The sequence below is a fragment of the Electrophorus electricus genome, chromosome 7, assembly GCF_041902795.1.
Source record: "Electrophorus electricus isolate QZ-2024a chromosome 7, ASM4190279v1, whole genome shotgun sequence".
Lineage (NCBI taxonomy): Eukaryota > Metazoa > Chordata > Actinopteri > Gymnotiformes > Gymnotidae > Electrophorus > Electrophorus electricus.
The window spans coordinates 23,786,075-23,800,182 of record NC_137503.1 but is presented as its reverse complement, the minus strand read 5'-3'; the positions used below and the strand labels follow the sequence as shown (position 1 = coordinate 23,800,182).

Sequence of the window (14,108 nt, the reverse complement as noted above, 5' to 3'; positions counted from 1 at the left end):
AGGACGATTAGTCAACATTAGCGTTTGAAGCAAACGTCATAATATCAAATCTATAATATATAATATTTTATCGTATTTCGCATAAAGCAAGATATTGCGACAAGTATTTTTGCTTGAACATTTGCTGTTTAGTCTATTAACAGTAAAATGTCGCACTCACTGCTGGGTTTCATCGCAATAGTAAATTACAGCGTCAGAATCATATTTTTAAAGAAATTGCTAGAAGCGGCTAATCTTAGTTGGGCTGTTAGATCTCTGGTATGTGTCAACGATCTTGTTTTTTGCGTAGGTTACTTCTACAAAATAAAAACCTGCGCTCTGGCGCTCAAGAATAAAGTTAGTTTTTTGGGGTTGATTGTTTTTGGGTTGTTGTTTTTTTTATTAACATAAGTAGGCTTGAAAGAGCAAGTTTCTCCCTTTTTATCTAGCTAACACAAGGTGTCATTACTTAGATTTTAGATGCCAATGGTCCACCTGAAGCTTCTTCCTTTTTCTTTAAACTTATTTTCTGTTGCTTGCCTCGTTTGTACTTTTTGCTTGTTTTTGAGTAGTTCCCCTAACACTAGCAAAACTTAATTACTGTGTGATCTTCCCGGGTATAGAGCGAGCTGTGGTGCTGAACAGAATTATATGAATTTAATTTTAGCTGGCCACCTCACCCCCTTTTATGACCCATTGATATAAAAGACTTTATACAGTGTCTAAATTTTAATTTTGGAAGACAGGGAGTCCACATCTTAATTTCACGTTAAGATCTATAACAGGATCAGCCCCTAAATTTAATCCCCGATTAATTCCTATCTTGTAATATCCCTATAGTAGGCTACTTACTGCTGAGATTCATTATATTTATTAAACTAAAGACTTGAAAGTAGTTTCTGTCTAGATTTAAGTTGAGGATCAGCCTTGCCCTTTGGAATTGATGTGGGACAAAAAAGATATTGCCCAGATCTTATCCTTAACCTCTATGAGATGAACCAAAGAACTGTTCGCAGTCAAGTAAAGAGCACTAACCATCACTCACAATGATCTTTAAATTGTCTCAACAAGTCCTCTCTTCAGAAGCTCTGCAATCATGTCTCAACAGGATTCCAAATCTGTCCATTTTACATCTCTGTGATTTTTAGTTTCACCAGAAGAAAATGACTGACTATTCCTTGGACTGCATGTCCCTTCTCACAAATTCCAATTGTCCAAGCAATACTGCCACCTGTAAATAGAGGTTTCAGACTTGTTCTCACTAGTTGCAGAACTCTGTTCTAAAACATCCAAGGTCTCTGAAAAGGACTGTGTCGAAATCCATAACACCAGAGCTTTTGTGTTACAAAAATGGCAGTATTCAAGTAGAAGAGTAAATTGAATGCCATCAACAACAAGGGCTCTAGAAGCTTAAAAAGCACCAAGTATTGGAGTAACATAAATCAGCATGTAATGACCAATAGCAAAATGATTTTTTTTCCTCTTTATTTTTCTTGTCATGAAACACTGACCAACACTTTGAGCTTATCCTGCACCTGTCAGTCAAATTGCTCAAGAGTTGTGAGTTCAAAGATATCAGGCTTTTCTGGGAAATATATTTAATGAACTGTGTTTTCTGGGAAGGAATGTTGTCTAAAGGTGTTGCATGAAGGAGCTGCATGAAGGAGCTGTCATATTAATACACCCTTTTCAGTCTGGTGATTGTAAACATTGGCACCTTACCACTGGTTATAAGCCCATTACAACTGCCCAGACACGTACCATTGGCCATAGCTTGGGGTCTAGTATGAATTACAGTAACCTTGGTGAATTGTGAAACTAATTCACTAAACCTGTGGTATCATTTCTCATTAGCAGGATTTTTTTTTAGTCATGATGTACTGGCTTGATCAGTGAAGTTGCATTAGCTTTTTTTTTTTTTTTTTTTGCAAGCGTTTTTCTTACATATGGTTATTGCATACAATGCATTCAGCAAAGTACATTCCAAGAAAGTACAGCAGTACAACAAAGGTGCACTGGTCAGGACATTTTGTTCATTGAAAAGACACCTGCCTCACAATGATGTTAATCCCGTGAGTTGTGGCCACATTTTCATTTTGATAGATTGATATTGGACAGGTGGGGGTGTCTATGGCTGTCAGTGCTGGGGGAGGTATGCAATCACTTAGTCAGGTGATAGCTATTCACGCCCTATGTGACAATTTGTCCACCACCTAAGTGCAATTATTTGCAACCTTACTTGTATCAGCATTAAAGATCTATAAACTGGGCTTTAGTTGAATTAATGCAAGCAATTCATTATTGTGCACAGATATGATATGATTAGACAATTGGAGGTTGGCACTTTGGTCAAAGCAGTTTTCATGGTCTGAGGCAGGAAAGGAGAAGACGGAGTGCAGCTGTTCAGGTTAAGGGATGCTGATAAGCTGAGGTGGACCCTAAATGCTGCCAAAGAGAAAAATGACTTTGCTTTTCACTCAGAGATCTGGAATCCACTCAGAAATGAAGAAAAACAAAGCCATAAGTTCAAAGAAATTTCAATTTTCTGTATGCTGCCATTTTTAACTTTTATGAATTTACTTTTAAGAGGCAAGTCCCTGGTCAAAGTTCTTATGGGCACCACACTGAGTTTAATATAATAAATTAGCATGAGTCTAAACCCGAATCCTTAACCAGGCCTTTTCTGCTCCTCATAAATTGCACCAATGTGCAAAAAAAACCAAAAAACAACCCAACAACAACAACAACAACAACAAAACCCACCATGAAGACATTGGTGGGGGCTAGCTACTAGACGGGACATAAAACAGGACATAGTGGGTATAACATCTGTTCTGTTACAGGATATAGTAGGTAGAATGTCTGTTCTATTACAGGTCATAGTGGGTGGAGCGTCTGTTCTGTTACAGGACAAAGTAGGTATAATGTATGTTCTATTGCCAAGATCACATCTTCTCACTACCCTGAAAATTCCCAATATGTAATTTTTGACATGGATCAATAACAATATTTAACTGTCAAGTTTTCCTGTTCCTTCCCTTCTTTTTCATAAAGGTCCAAAGTGGGTCCAAGTTTTGTTTTTATCAGTTAACGAATATAATTCAACTACGCACGAAATAATCGCATTCATCCAAGATTAATCATTACAATACGTTACTGATTTATTTTGAGCAAAATCTTGGAGTCACGCCTGGCCTTCGGGGATAAGACTGGGCACTGGTGCTGAGACAGTAGCCACCGCGACTAGTTTGGCTGCGGCAAGGGGCCGCGCATCTAGCTAAATTTAGCAGCTCGTTAGCGTAGCAGCCGACAGACTTTGTTACCGCTGTGGGAAGAGTCGCTAAATCGATCGCCAGCACTCTCGACACATTCCATTTAATGAGGCTGACGATTGGCACTGCGTCTCAGATTGTGTTATTCTCTGTCTTTAGGGCGTCTCAGTTCATTATTGGGTCCAGATTGCTCAGTATGCGTTACCATATTGGAATAGTTCGTGTAGGACTTCGCGTTAAGACTCGTTCCACAACATCGCATTCTGTTTTTATTTATATCTCGGAGCCTCAAGCAGGAATATCTTAAAGTTATTGCTCCAGGACTCTCTCTGAACTGTACACGTTGTAAATTTTAGGAGGGCTGCTTTGGTTTTTCTAAACCCTTCGTTGTTTCAGTAGCGGAATCTGGCCTGTAATTTGCAGCCCCTGACAGGGGCTTTAACTGCAGGTCATGCGTAGGTTACAAAGGTTGTTTCCACACTCAGGCCTCAGCCCCTCGCTGCCTCTCTGTTGTCATGGAAACGTACGTGTGGATAACAGCGTTTTGACTCCTGCTGGGTTCATTACGTCTGCCTGAGCTGGAGGGGGGGGGGGGGGGGGGTGAGGCAGCAGCTACCTGCATATCCCCGAGGTGAGGCACACACACTCACTGTTCTTCTGTACCAGTGTGAAGGGGCTGAGCATTATGTTGACCATGTCCTTGTGTTCCAAAATGGTCTGATATCTCTTGTCTTTGGACATCGATGCATAGCGGTTAGATCTCAATTTTAAATTTAGCAAGCACATTGAGCATGTAGGCCCGCTGCTTCTAGTATATTCTCATCTGGTTTCCGTGCTTGAGTTGCCACCTCGGATATGGCAAAGGAAACAACTGAGGATAGACAGCCATCTTAGTGGGTGTGTGATAACCATGCTGCTAACTAAAATGCTACTATTAATCACCAAAACTCATTTTTAGCTTTGTACCATGGTACAACAGGAAAAAGGATCATCTTCCAAGCTGAGAGGACCCCGTTAAAGGAGGACAATTACTTAGCTGGCTTTGTCTGCCAAGACAAAGACCCCCTGATAACCAAACAAACCTCATAGTACTTACACTATAAATAGCTCTCAAGATAATAAAACAGAGCATACTGGGAGGATTAGAAAAGCAAGTGCTTATGGTTATTTATGTCTACACTAATGGGATCCTGGCTGGACTGTTTGCTATAACAACTCAATAATTCAGGCTTGGGCCAATCAGCTGGGAAAACGTGTATGCTGTAAATTGCTCTGTATATTCTGTCCTGTAATTGTGCTTTATTTACACAAAGCAATAACAGCACAGTTCAATTAGCTCTTTCAGTCAATTGATCTGTTACTATACAAGGGGCTTTGTGTGATGTATTATGTATCTAGTTGGCGGAGGGGGGTTTCTGGTGCTAACTTCCTGTCAATGGACTTCACTATGAGAGGAGCCCTCTATGCTGGCCGTTTATGGCATCGGCAGGAGCCTGAGGAAAAACGGTTTGTGTTTTCCACTTAACTTGCCAGTTTCAGACAGCTGAAATGTTTCACAAAGATGTCTTCTTTTTTTTCACTTCTTCTTAGGCTGCCCTGCCAGTAGACCCCAAAACTCAAAGAGAAGATGAGGGGTTTATCCTGTTCCACAACTGTTCACCATTATCAGTTCAAACATGTCCTCAGGTTCAAACAGCTAGCAAATGGGATGCTGTAATTTAGGATGCTGTGCTTCACAGTCAGGCTATTTCTTTCGCTTCTTTTTCCATACTATGTGTTGTTCTCCCATGGTTTTCGTCTGACTAATATAGCTCTACAAAGTCAGTCATCACCAATTTTGATTTGATATACTGTGCCATGGTGACGGTATTTGCTTTAATGTAACCTATATAGACAATAATCATTTACTATCCTGCAAAAAAAACAAACAAGGTATACATATCATGCATGCACACACAGGCATTCAAATTACAGGGTTCTGAGAGATAAAGACAGTAATCGGAACACCTGGTTATGGCGTCACTGTGGATTTACAAGAATTCGGCTTTTCTGAGCATGGTCATCTAGTTCATGGCCCTGAACAGAAGGGAAACAATTCAAACATGGCTACTCAAATTGCTTTTTTTTCCTGACACCATCCAGAGCCCTTGACTCAGATCCAGGGAGAGTTGAGAGCTTTTTCACTGGAACACACATATGGAGAAGCAGGTCTCACATTTGTCTACCACACACACACGAAAAGTGAAAACACCACATTTAACAATTTGAGCTGGTCAACAAGGCCAAGATTTATTCTCCATCTAGACTAAAAAGGACTTTCAGTGATTATTCAGCTATGTTTAATCTGTCACCAAGAAGCCTGACTTTTGTGTTTGCATTGCCCTCATCTTCCTGAAGCAGGAGGGAGACAAGCAGGTGAAAGATAAGAATGAAATAAAAGACTACAATAAATTGTTCTGAAGCTTTGTAATGTCAGATGTTTTGATCAGATTACAGAGCCCCTGACTTTTAAAATCATCAAATTTAGAATCAGTTCTTCAATTACATGGAATAAATTAAACAGTTAATACAGTGTAACTACTACATTGAAAACCCTTTAAAGTGCATAATTAAATCTGCCAGGGAACACCAAAAGAAAAGAAAGAGAAGTGTAGTAACAAAACCTAAAACCACATTGTCTAACATTTCCTTCAATGAGGCACTGAATGCTGCAGAGTGCTCACTACAAAGTGACAGCTCCTTTGAGCCACTGTGATCTGTATTCAAGTTCAGCCAGCCAACATGGAAGGGCTGACAGAAAAATAAACACGCCATTTTCTCTCTACAGAGACACAAAATGCACAGAGCCAACGCATTTTCCAAAGCTGGGAAAGAACCCTCTCTCGCAACCATTCTCTACCAAAAAACACAAGACTTTGTTCTGAACAGGAAGAAAGGTTGGGAGTAAAGAAATGTTTAAAGCATGACAAACTACACGTTAAATATGAGAGAAGAAATATTCACCTAACCAGTCTTAAATTAGAGAGGTATGGTGAACTAAATATTTGACATTATTAATTATGTATTGTGTTCTTTAGGAGCATTCAATTAGCATGGTTCATTTCGAGGCACACTTAAAATTACACCATGTTCTCAGCATCAGTTTAGCAATAAATGTGAGAGAAACCAAAAGAACACTGACAAAAAGGGTGCCACTTTTATTAGAATCCTAACAAGCTTCAAGTGAAACCCAACTTTGGGTATATTAGGGTATATTAAGTACTTTTTTACTGCAAAAACCTTCAAAACACAGGCTAATGTAAACAAGTATAAGCACCAAATCAGTATAAAGCTTGTTGCAACTTTTGCTGTACCTCCTGTGTTGAGCAACATGAACATTAGACAAGTCACAATTATGTAGGACTAGATATAGAGACATACTCTCATGACTATACAAAAAAATAAGAAAATGAGCTTTCTACCAAAACACTCACATTTTAATTATGTATACACTTCTGTTGTCATTTCTTGTCTTTTCTGACAGGCACGGTTGATACAGGAGACACTAATTTCATATACGCAGAATAGAATGACTCTTGTACTTTGGCAAATACCTTATTTTCATTAATAATGGTGGCATATAAAGAAAATATCTGAACAATTCTGATAGTCTGTCACTTGACAATAAAAAAAAAAAAAAGAAGGCAAAGAGACGACCTAATTGGAAGGGTTGTATTGGTGATTGGTTTTAATCGTCAGGAGACGGGTGAGGAATGAGTTTTAACAACTGGCTATTTAATTGTAGCAGAAGTGAGGTCAGACTTGGCTTGTTTGGGGTTTCAGTAACATTTATTGGGCATTCACACTGGACACTGTTATATCAACTCTCCTATATGGTAAGTCACTACTAACAAACTGTCATTAAGACTAGTGACAAATAAAACCAGCTGGCTTCTGTGGTTAGCAGTATGGTGTAAAAGTCGATGTAGTGCTTCCGTGAGAAATCTGGTATGAATCAGATTATTGACATCTGTTGACTTTCCAGGTTTGACCAAACATTTTTCAGCAAGTCTTAATTATGCTACTGGATGGAACAATAAAGATCACAAAATGTGGCATACAAAAAAAAAAAAAAAAGAATTGATGAAAAAATGATCAACACAAAATTTTGCTGACAAACCAGGCTATCAAACTGTAAATCAACATGACATTTTGTACAATCATTAGTGGCTTGCACGCACGGACACACACTCACGCACGCGCACACGCACACGCACACAACGTTTCAATGAAAGCTCACTTTTACATTTAAAACATTTCACATGCAGAATTATACACATGTGGGCTCTTTCTCACACACACACATACTGTTCCGAAAGCAGTTGCTAGACTTGAAGCCCAGTTCATTGAGAATGTAGCAGATTACTTGGAAGCATCCTTACCGATCAGGCACAGAGTCTGGAGAGCTGCTGACTGTGTCCCCATCATAACATTCAGTGCACATGGCTGGCTTAGTCAGTGTCTCACACCGCAGTGTTTCAACACACAGCCCGCTTCAGGCCTACAGCAGAGGACAGCAAGAGCCAGGAGATTTACACCATATTGCTAACCGTGTCCCTGGCGGTCGGGGGGCTTCTCTCTGAGACGGACTGGCAGACGTGCTTGCTTGCATGGGGCAGTGGTGGATATCCTTCAGGTGAGAGAATGTTCTGCTCCATGCACAGTTACCTTGGCAGGGTAAATACAGCACATTGCACCCAGCAGCAGGTGAGATAAACTCTCGCGCTCTCTCTCGCTCACATGCACCCATACACATTCTCACTCACTCACGCTTGCAAACACACACACACAAACGCACAACCATCTGTTGCTCATGAGTGTGAGTGTGTGTGTGTGTGTGTGAGGTCAGGATGTCACATCCACACGCTGATGCTCAGCTGTTTCCACTGTAAACACGGACAGAGGGTCAAACCACTCCTCCCCTCCCATTCTTCCTCTCTCCTTCACCAGCTTGCTCATTTAGCTCCGCCCAGCGGGTCGTGCTGCTCACTTGCCCAGCCGCTGCTCACAGGCTGCGTAGTGCCGCAGGGCACTGAGGAAGTCCTCGTACGAGACGTCTTTGTGAGAAGGCAAAGAGCTGGAGGAGACAAGGACAGACCCAGCATTAAGACACTGGAAGCCATTAGCCAGGATGCCTGGACTGTTAACAGTGAGCAGGCTGCGAGAATGCTGTTCCAGGGCAGAGCGAAAGGACCGTGAGCAAGCCTTTCCTCCTGCTTCCTGTCCACCAGTCAAGCTTAGTACGGCTGAGTGGATCCTGGACAGAGGTGATGTAGCGCCATCAAGTGGTGAGATGGGGGAAAGGGCCCAGAAGAATGCACTTTAGCAATGATGCACTGTGCCATCTGTGTGTGTAAGAAATAATTTCTCCAGACTCACCAATAGGATAAGAAAAAAGATGGTGAATTGGCGATTTTACACTTTTGAAAAGTTCTCATTTTTAGACACTTAGTTTTGGGCCCAGATCTATATTGTTGCAGGTTTATGAATTCTAGATAATTCTGCACTGCTACACAAAAGCAAGAATTGATTACTGATTATTTCAGGAAACATCAACCATAGTTCCAGGACGTGCACCAGTACATCATATCATTGTATGAGAAAGCACCAACTCCTATCGACTGAATGACAGACTTGGCTCAGTTCAGCCAAGTGACTACTGCTCAAAGGCTAGTTGGCTCATGGTTTATCGTGATAATCAGAGACATAGGAATAAGCACGTCTACCAGTGTGTCCAGAACATACACAGGCATGCATAGACACAGCACGACACTCACATGAACTCTGTAAGTCTGATGTGCCATGGCAGGAAGCCCAATGTGCTGTCCACTGGGCCGAACTTCATCACCAGGTCTGGGTCTGGTATGTCTTTCGATTCTGTAAACACGAATAAAACAAACGGATACAGTAAGGGGAAGGGTGAAAGACAGAGAGACTTACCGATGGGCACCACAAGTTCTCACAGACCCAGGAAACCCAAATCTGTTTTCCTTCTAACTGGGTTAATTTCACTCTTCTGGACAGACAATGTGCATAAACACACCGTGCCCCACAAAAACCGTTCCAAAGTTCAGTACATGACTAATACATTTAATCAAATCCTGTGCCATTCTGATGTAAAATGGATGAACCTTATGTCATGTAAAGTTTATGTAAGCTTTTCTCTCAGTAGCCAGAAAGCCGATACCAGTCCCACACTTTCTATTCCTTTTTCACAAGGTAAATCTAACCATCAAAGCAGAGGCGTTAAATCTAAACAAGAAGGTGTTAGATCAGGACACACTGACACTACAAGAAATCTGGGAGGTAATCAGTGCTTGGCTATGGTATTTTGTAGTAAAGTCTTGTAGTAAATGTTGCCATTCTGTCCATGATGCTAGCCGAGTGTGTCTAAGCCCACAGTTTTAAATAAAAACCCAATCTCCCGTGAGCGCGGTTTATCTGCTACCTGAAATTACTTGCATTGGTATCCTCATCAGTAGGTTTGCTCATGTACGCTTGACTAGTAACACAGCAGGCTGTGCCTCTATGACAGCAGGCTGTCAATCAAACATGCTCCATTGGATATCAGGACTACTCCCAGAGTGTTCTCAGCTAGGGTGGACGATTCAGTGTTTATCAACAGTATTATCATATTTCTGTTCTGGATTTGTTTATTTTTGTGGGTATTTTTTTTTATTTACTCCATGACAACACTAATTTAGTATCACACAAATATTTTCAATATTTTTTATATGAGCTCTGGGTCTTTAAGATGCTTACAGAGTCTCTTTTAACATGCTGGCTGGACAGCTGCAGAGTCATAGCACAGCTGCAATGGGACTTCGTACAAGGGACTGTCTCATAACTCACTCCCCTTTCTTTCTCCCTTACACACACACACACACACACACACACACACACACACACACACACACACACACACACACACACACACACACACACACACGAGGAAAAACAGCTACAGTCCTGTTTAGGATTCCTATTACAGAAGCCCACATTTGCCTGACAAGTTTCCAGATTGGTTCATATTTCAGAGAGATACAGTGTGATAAGCAAAAAGCAAAATGTGCTCATCACTTACAGAATATTACTAAACTCACTCCTAGCTCTATGTATATCTGTAAAAAGGGCATCTGTTTAAAAACTGCCCTCTTAATTCAATTACTTTTACATGAACTTAATACTACTGTATTAAAACATAAAAACACACACCACTTTAATTTAATAATAATTTAAGAGTCAGCAGGGTTTGAACTTCTTTTTTTCTCTCATTTTAATTGCATTTTGAACTGTATGTTTCACCATAGTCAATACTGGAAAACCATACCTGTTCTACTTAGTGACATGTGATTAAAAACTTATCAAAAAAGAAGACCTCAACACACTAAGACAAACTCAGTGCAAACCCAGAGCTGTACGATCAGGCAATACCGTCTGAAACCATGCAGAGGGTGTTATAGTGCAAGGGTACTAAAGCGCACTTTGCCCACGAACCAACAGGTCAGTCATACATTCAATCATACACTTGCACTCCAGATCACCAAGACTCTTCATCAGTTCCTGTGTTCACCTACAGGTCCAGCATCATGTTATCTACACCAGGTGGGCAGATGGAAACACTACAACTTTTCCACAATAAAATTAACCCATGACAATTTAACTTACTGAAGTTACGTCTATAGTGGCACTGTTGAACACTATACGAACACTAGACCTCAAAGCACACTAAAGGCTTGTTAAGACCAGGTTTGAACTAAGATACACGACACATTTGGCCTTGACTACTACTTCACTACTCATGCTAGTCACAAAGTGAACCGAGGCAGGTCCCATTCGGTGTTTGAGGCATGTCTGATTCACCCACTCTGAAGTGCAGTGTGAGGCACGCGCTCACCATCCCCATTGACAACCCAAATCCCCTAATAGTGAGGAAGGTTATGCGGTTCCCCATACTGCTGACTGGCAGGCAGGCAGGCAGGCTACTCACCCCGCAGCAAGGAGTCCAGCAGTGGGACGCTGATGTCTGTGGATGTCCTCTCCTTCTGTTCCACAGACTTGCACAGCTGCTGAGCTGCACGCACGATACTCAACTTCCCATCATCTGGAGACAACACCTTCACCACTGTCTGACATGACAACACTGCACACCCAGGTGCACACACAGAAACAGGCATGCCCATACATACACACACTTTATAAGGAAATCACTAAGTAACAAAACTCCTATATTTAAGACTAGAGAATTCCCTTTAGGTACTCTAGTTTTTTTCCATCCTAAAGAGTAAACAAGCAATACAGTATCTCGACTACAGACAGGACAATCATCCACAATTCTTGTTTCGTCTCACACTGACTCATGTTTAAGCCCAGCATAGACCAGTTTTGAAACAACATACAAGTACAGTTTTTGTTTAAAAGAAAACACTTCAGCCATATTACACAAGTGAAAAGATCCACAACAAGCCATCCAAGTAAGCCTTTTCTGGCGTAACCTGTTCGTGCACAAGCACCTTCTTCTGAGGGACTGGGTACAGGACTCACCTGGTTCCTGCTGCTCTGAGGAGTGGCTGATTAGCTCCAGCGACGTCCTGCGCTTCTCCGGGTCCAGGAGCTCCCGCTGCTGCTTCATAATCTCCTCCATCAGCCTGGAATTGTTCCTCCTGAAGACCCCTGTAGAAACAACCAGCCGGAAGCTAAGGCAGGAGGTAAAGCCTTCCAGCAGCAGAAGGGACGAGGTACAAATGTTGATGACACAAATAGCTCGGCTAGGAAGCTTTCAGTTTTAGCATCTGAGCATCTGGTGACATCAGTAACTGAGACATCGGCAAGATCGCACAACTGACAATTTTAGATGTTCCACATGGCAATGGCTCTCATGTGGAATACAATGAGGAAGCTGCCACAGACACTTAAAATGAATATTAACTTATGAGTCACACACATGAAGAATATTACAACAGTCCTTTTCATGATATTCCTTAGGAGGGACATAGTCCAGAAGAGGACTGACACACTCAGACCGTGACATCAATATGTGCTTTCTGAGTTGCGTAATCTTGGTTAAAGGTAATTCAATAAGCAATCCTATCCACACAGTCCCACTCACACATATCAGAAGACAGGAACTGTCACATTTTATATTACAGATGTTGCCACTTATGCCAAGCCAATAATTTCCTTTTAGTAAAAAAAAAATGCACATAGTATATAATTAACACACATTATCACATAGTATATAACTTACTTTATATGTCTTTCACCTGATTAAGACCACCAACAGTGAATGAAGCAGTGACAGACTCTCTCCAGGGATATTTTAGCACAACACAGCACAGCAATATAGCCTTTAAAGTGAGGCAGTATTCAAGATTCTTGTCTATGCAATATGAAACTTTTTTCGTGTCTGTATTTTTATTTGTTTTTTGGATGGGTAGTTTCCAGAAACAGTTTCTAAGCAATGTGGCTAATTCAACTGATAGAAAAGATAGTGGCTCAACCCACAGGCACAGGTGTAATGCGGTTGCTTAGGAACAGTGTTTACTGCTAGCTTCCATTTATAAGAAAACATATGAATGTTGCAAGTCTGCCGATGACAAATCATTTAATACCTTCTGGGAAACACATTCAAGTCTTGTGGTACCTCACGTGACCGCCTAAGTTAGCTAGCCAGTCTTTCGGTTGCTGAGCTTATTCTTAAATATATATCCAGGCAAATTAAAAGAGGTCTTACCTGCATTATCGTATACACTGACATATGAAATGCCTACTGCCATACACCAGACGACGAGATTCGCTATGTCTGTGTACTGGTGATCATCTTCGACTATTAGCAAGCCAACATGAAGAGGCAGCTTCTCTAAAGCCTTTCCGTCGGTTCCCAAACGAACGCGGCGACTAACACGTTTGGCAGTTTGCGTTCCGATCTTTTTATGGCTTGGAAATCCGAGCGCTAAGGAAACCAATAGTGCTGCTGTAGCTCGCTTCCAAAGCCTGCCGCTCCATTTCCAAACGTGGACTCGCAACCAAGTGATAATCGTTCGCTGGAGCTGCAAAAGGGCATGCAAAACTCGCCATACAAACTCGTACACCAACGCCATGATAGAAGTGTTTAAAACTGCGTTTCCTGCTTCGGAATCAGTCAGGGATTCAAACAACTTCGCATGCTAAACAGTATTTAATTTAGCGAACATTACATTAGACAGTAACAAGCCATTTTGCTTACTGCCAACACCTCAAGCTGCCGGCTGCCATTTTCATCAACCTTTACACTTTGAACTGAAGTGTTGCATGGAACTCGGTGATTGGACAGTTGAATCTAGTCATTCTAGCTCTTAATTGTAAAGGAAGGCAAGATGGTTTACCGTGTTCTGACTTCCTGTTTCAGGTTATTTGCAAATAACCACTTTTTCAATCGGGTTTACTGTAAAGATTGCATTTAATTGAACATACATTTAGTTATTCATTGCGTAATACTGACAGAAAAACTATTGGACATATGTTAATTGAATGACCTTCATGTATATCTTTTTGGCACGAGGTTAAAAATTAAGTACAAATAGCAATTACTTTAAACAAAGAGTAAGATTTTGGAAAGGTCACCCAAATAAAATAAAATGAAGTGTAATAAATGAAATATAAGCAAGCAAACAAACAAATTAATCCCTGAAGTATTTTTTCCAATTTAGAGAAATGTTTAGGATAGATTACATTTTGAATTTGTATAATACGATTTTAAAAGACGTTTTAATGACAAAAGGTGTTCATTTAGCTTTCTTTTCAAACTTATCATTTTAAAATGTATAGTATACCAAAGGC

The 14,108-nt window shown here is 40.8% G+C and overlaps 1 protein-coding gene across 1 annotated transcript; it reads right to left on the bottom strand.

The window, feature by feature from the left end:
* Nucleotides 1–6,423: 6,423 nt before the first annotated feature.
* nus1 (NUS1 dehydrodolichyl diphosphate synthase subunit) lies at nt 6,424–13,566 on the bottom strand. The gene is made up of 5 exons (XM_027001697.3): nt 13,024–13,566; nt 11,835–11,963; nt 11,281–11,433; nt 9,068–9,167; nt 6,424–8,367 (listed from the first exon to the last, which is right to left on the bottom strand). Exons 1-5 carry the CDS (start codon nt 13,388–13,390, stop codon nt 8,277–8,279), a joined length of 840 nt encoding a protein of 279 aa, XP_026857498.2. The 5' UTR covers nt 13,391–13,566; the 3' UTR covers nt 6,424–8,276.
* Between the last annotated feature and the right edge of the window lie 542 nt (nt 13,567–14,108).

Bases quoted from the DNA above. Each gene is read 5' to 3' on its own strand.
- nus1 (XM_027001697.3), bottom strand. From the start codon at position 13,390: ATGGCGTTGGTGTACGAGTTTGTATGGCGAGTTTTGCATGCCCTTTTG. The intron at 11,434-11,834 runs GTGAGTCCTGTA...CTGGGTGTGCAG, and splicing joins CTCAGAGCAGCAGGAACCAG to TGTTGTCATGTCAGACAGTG. The intron at 9,168-11,280 runs GTGAGTAGCCTG...TCGTGTTTACAG, and splicing joins GCTGGACTCCTTGCTGCGGG to AATCGAAAGACATACCAGAC.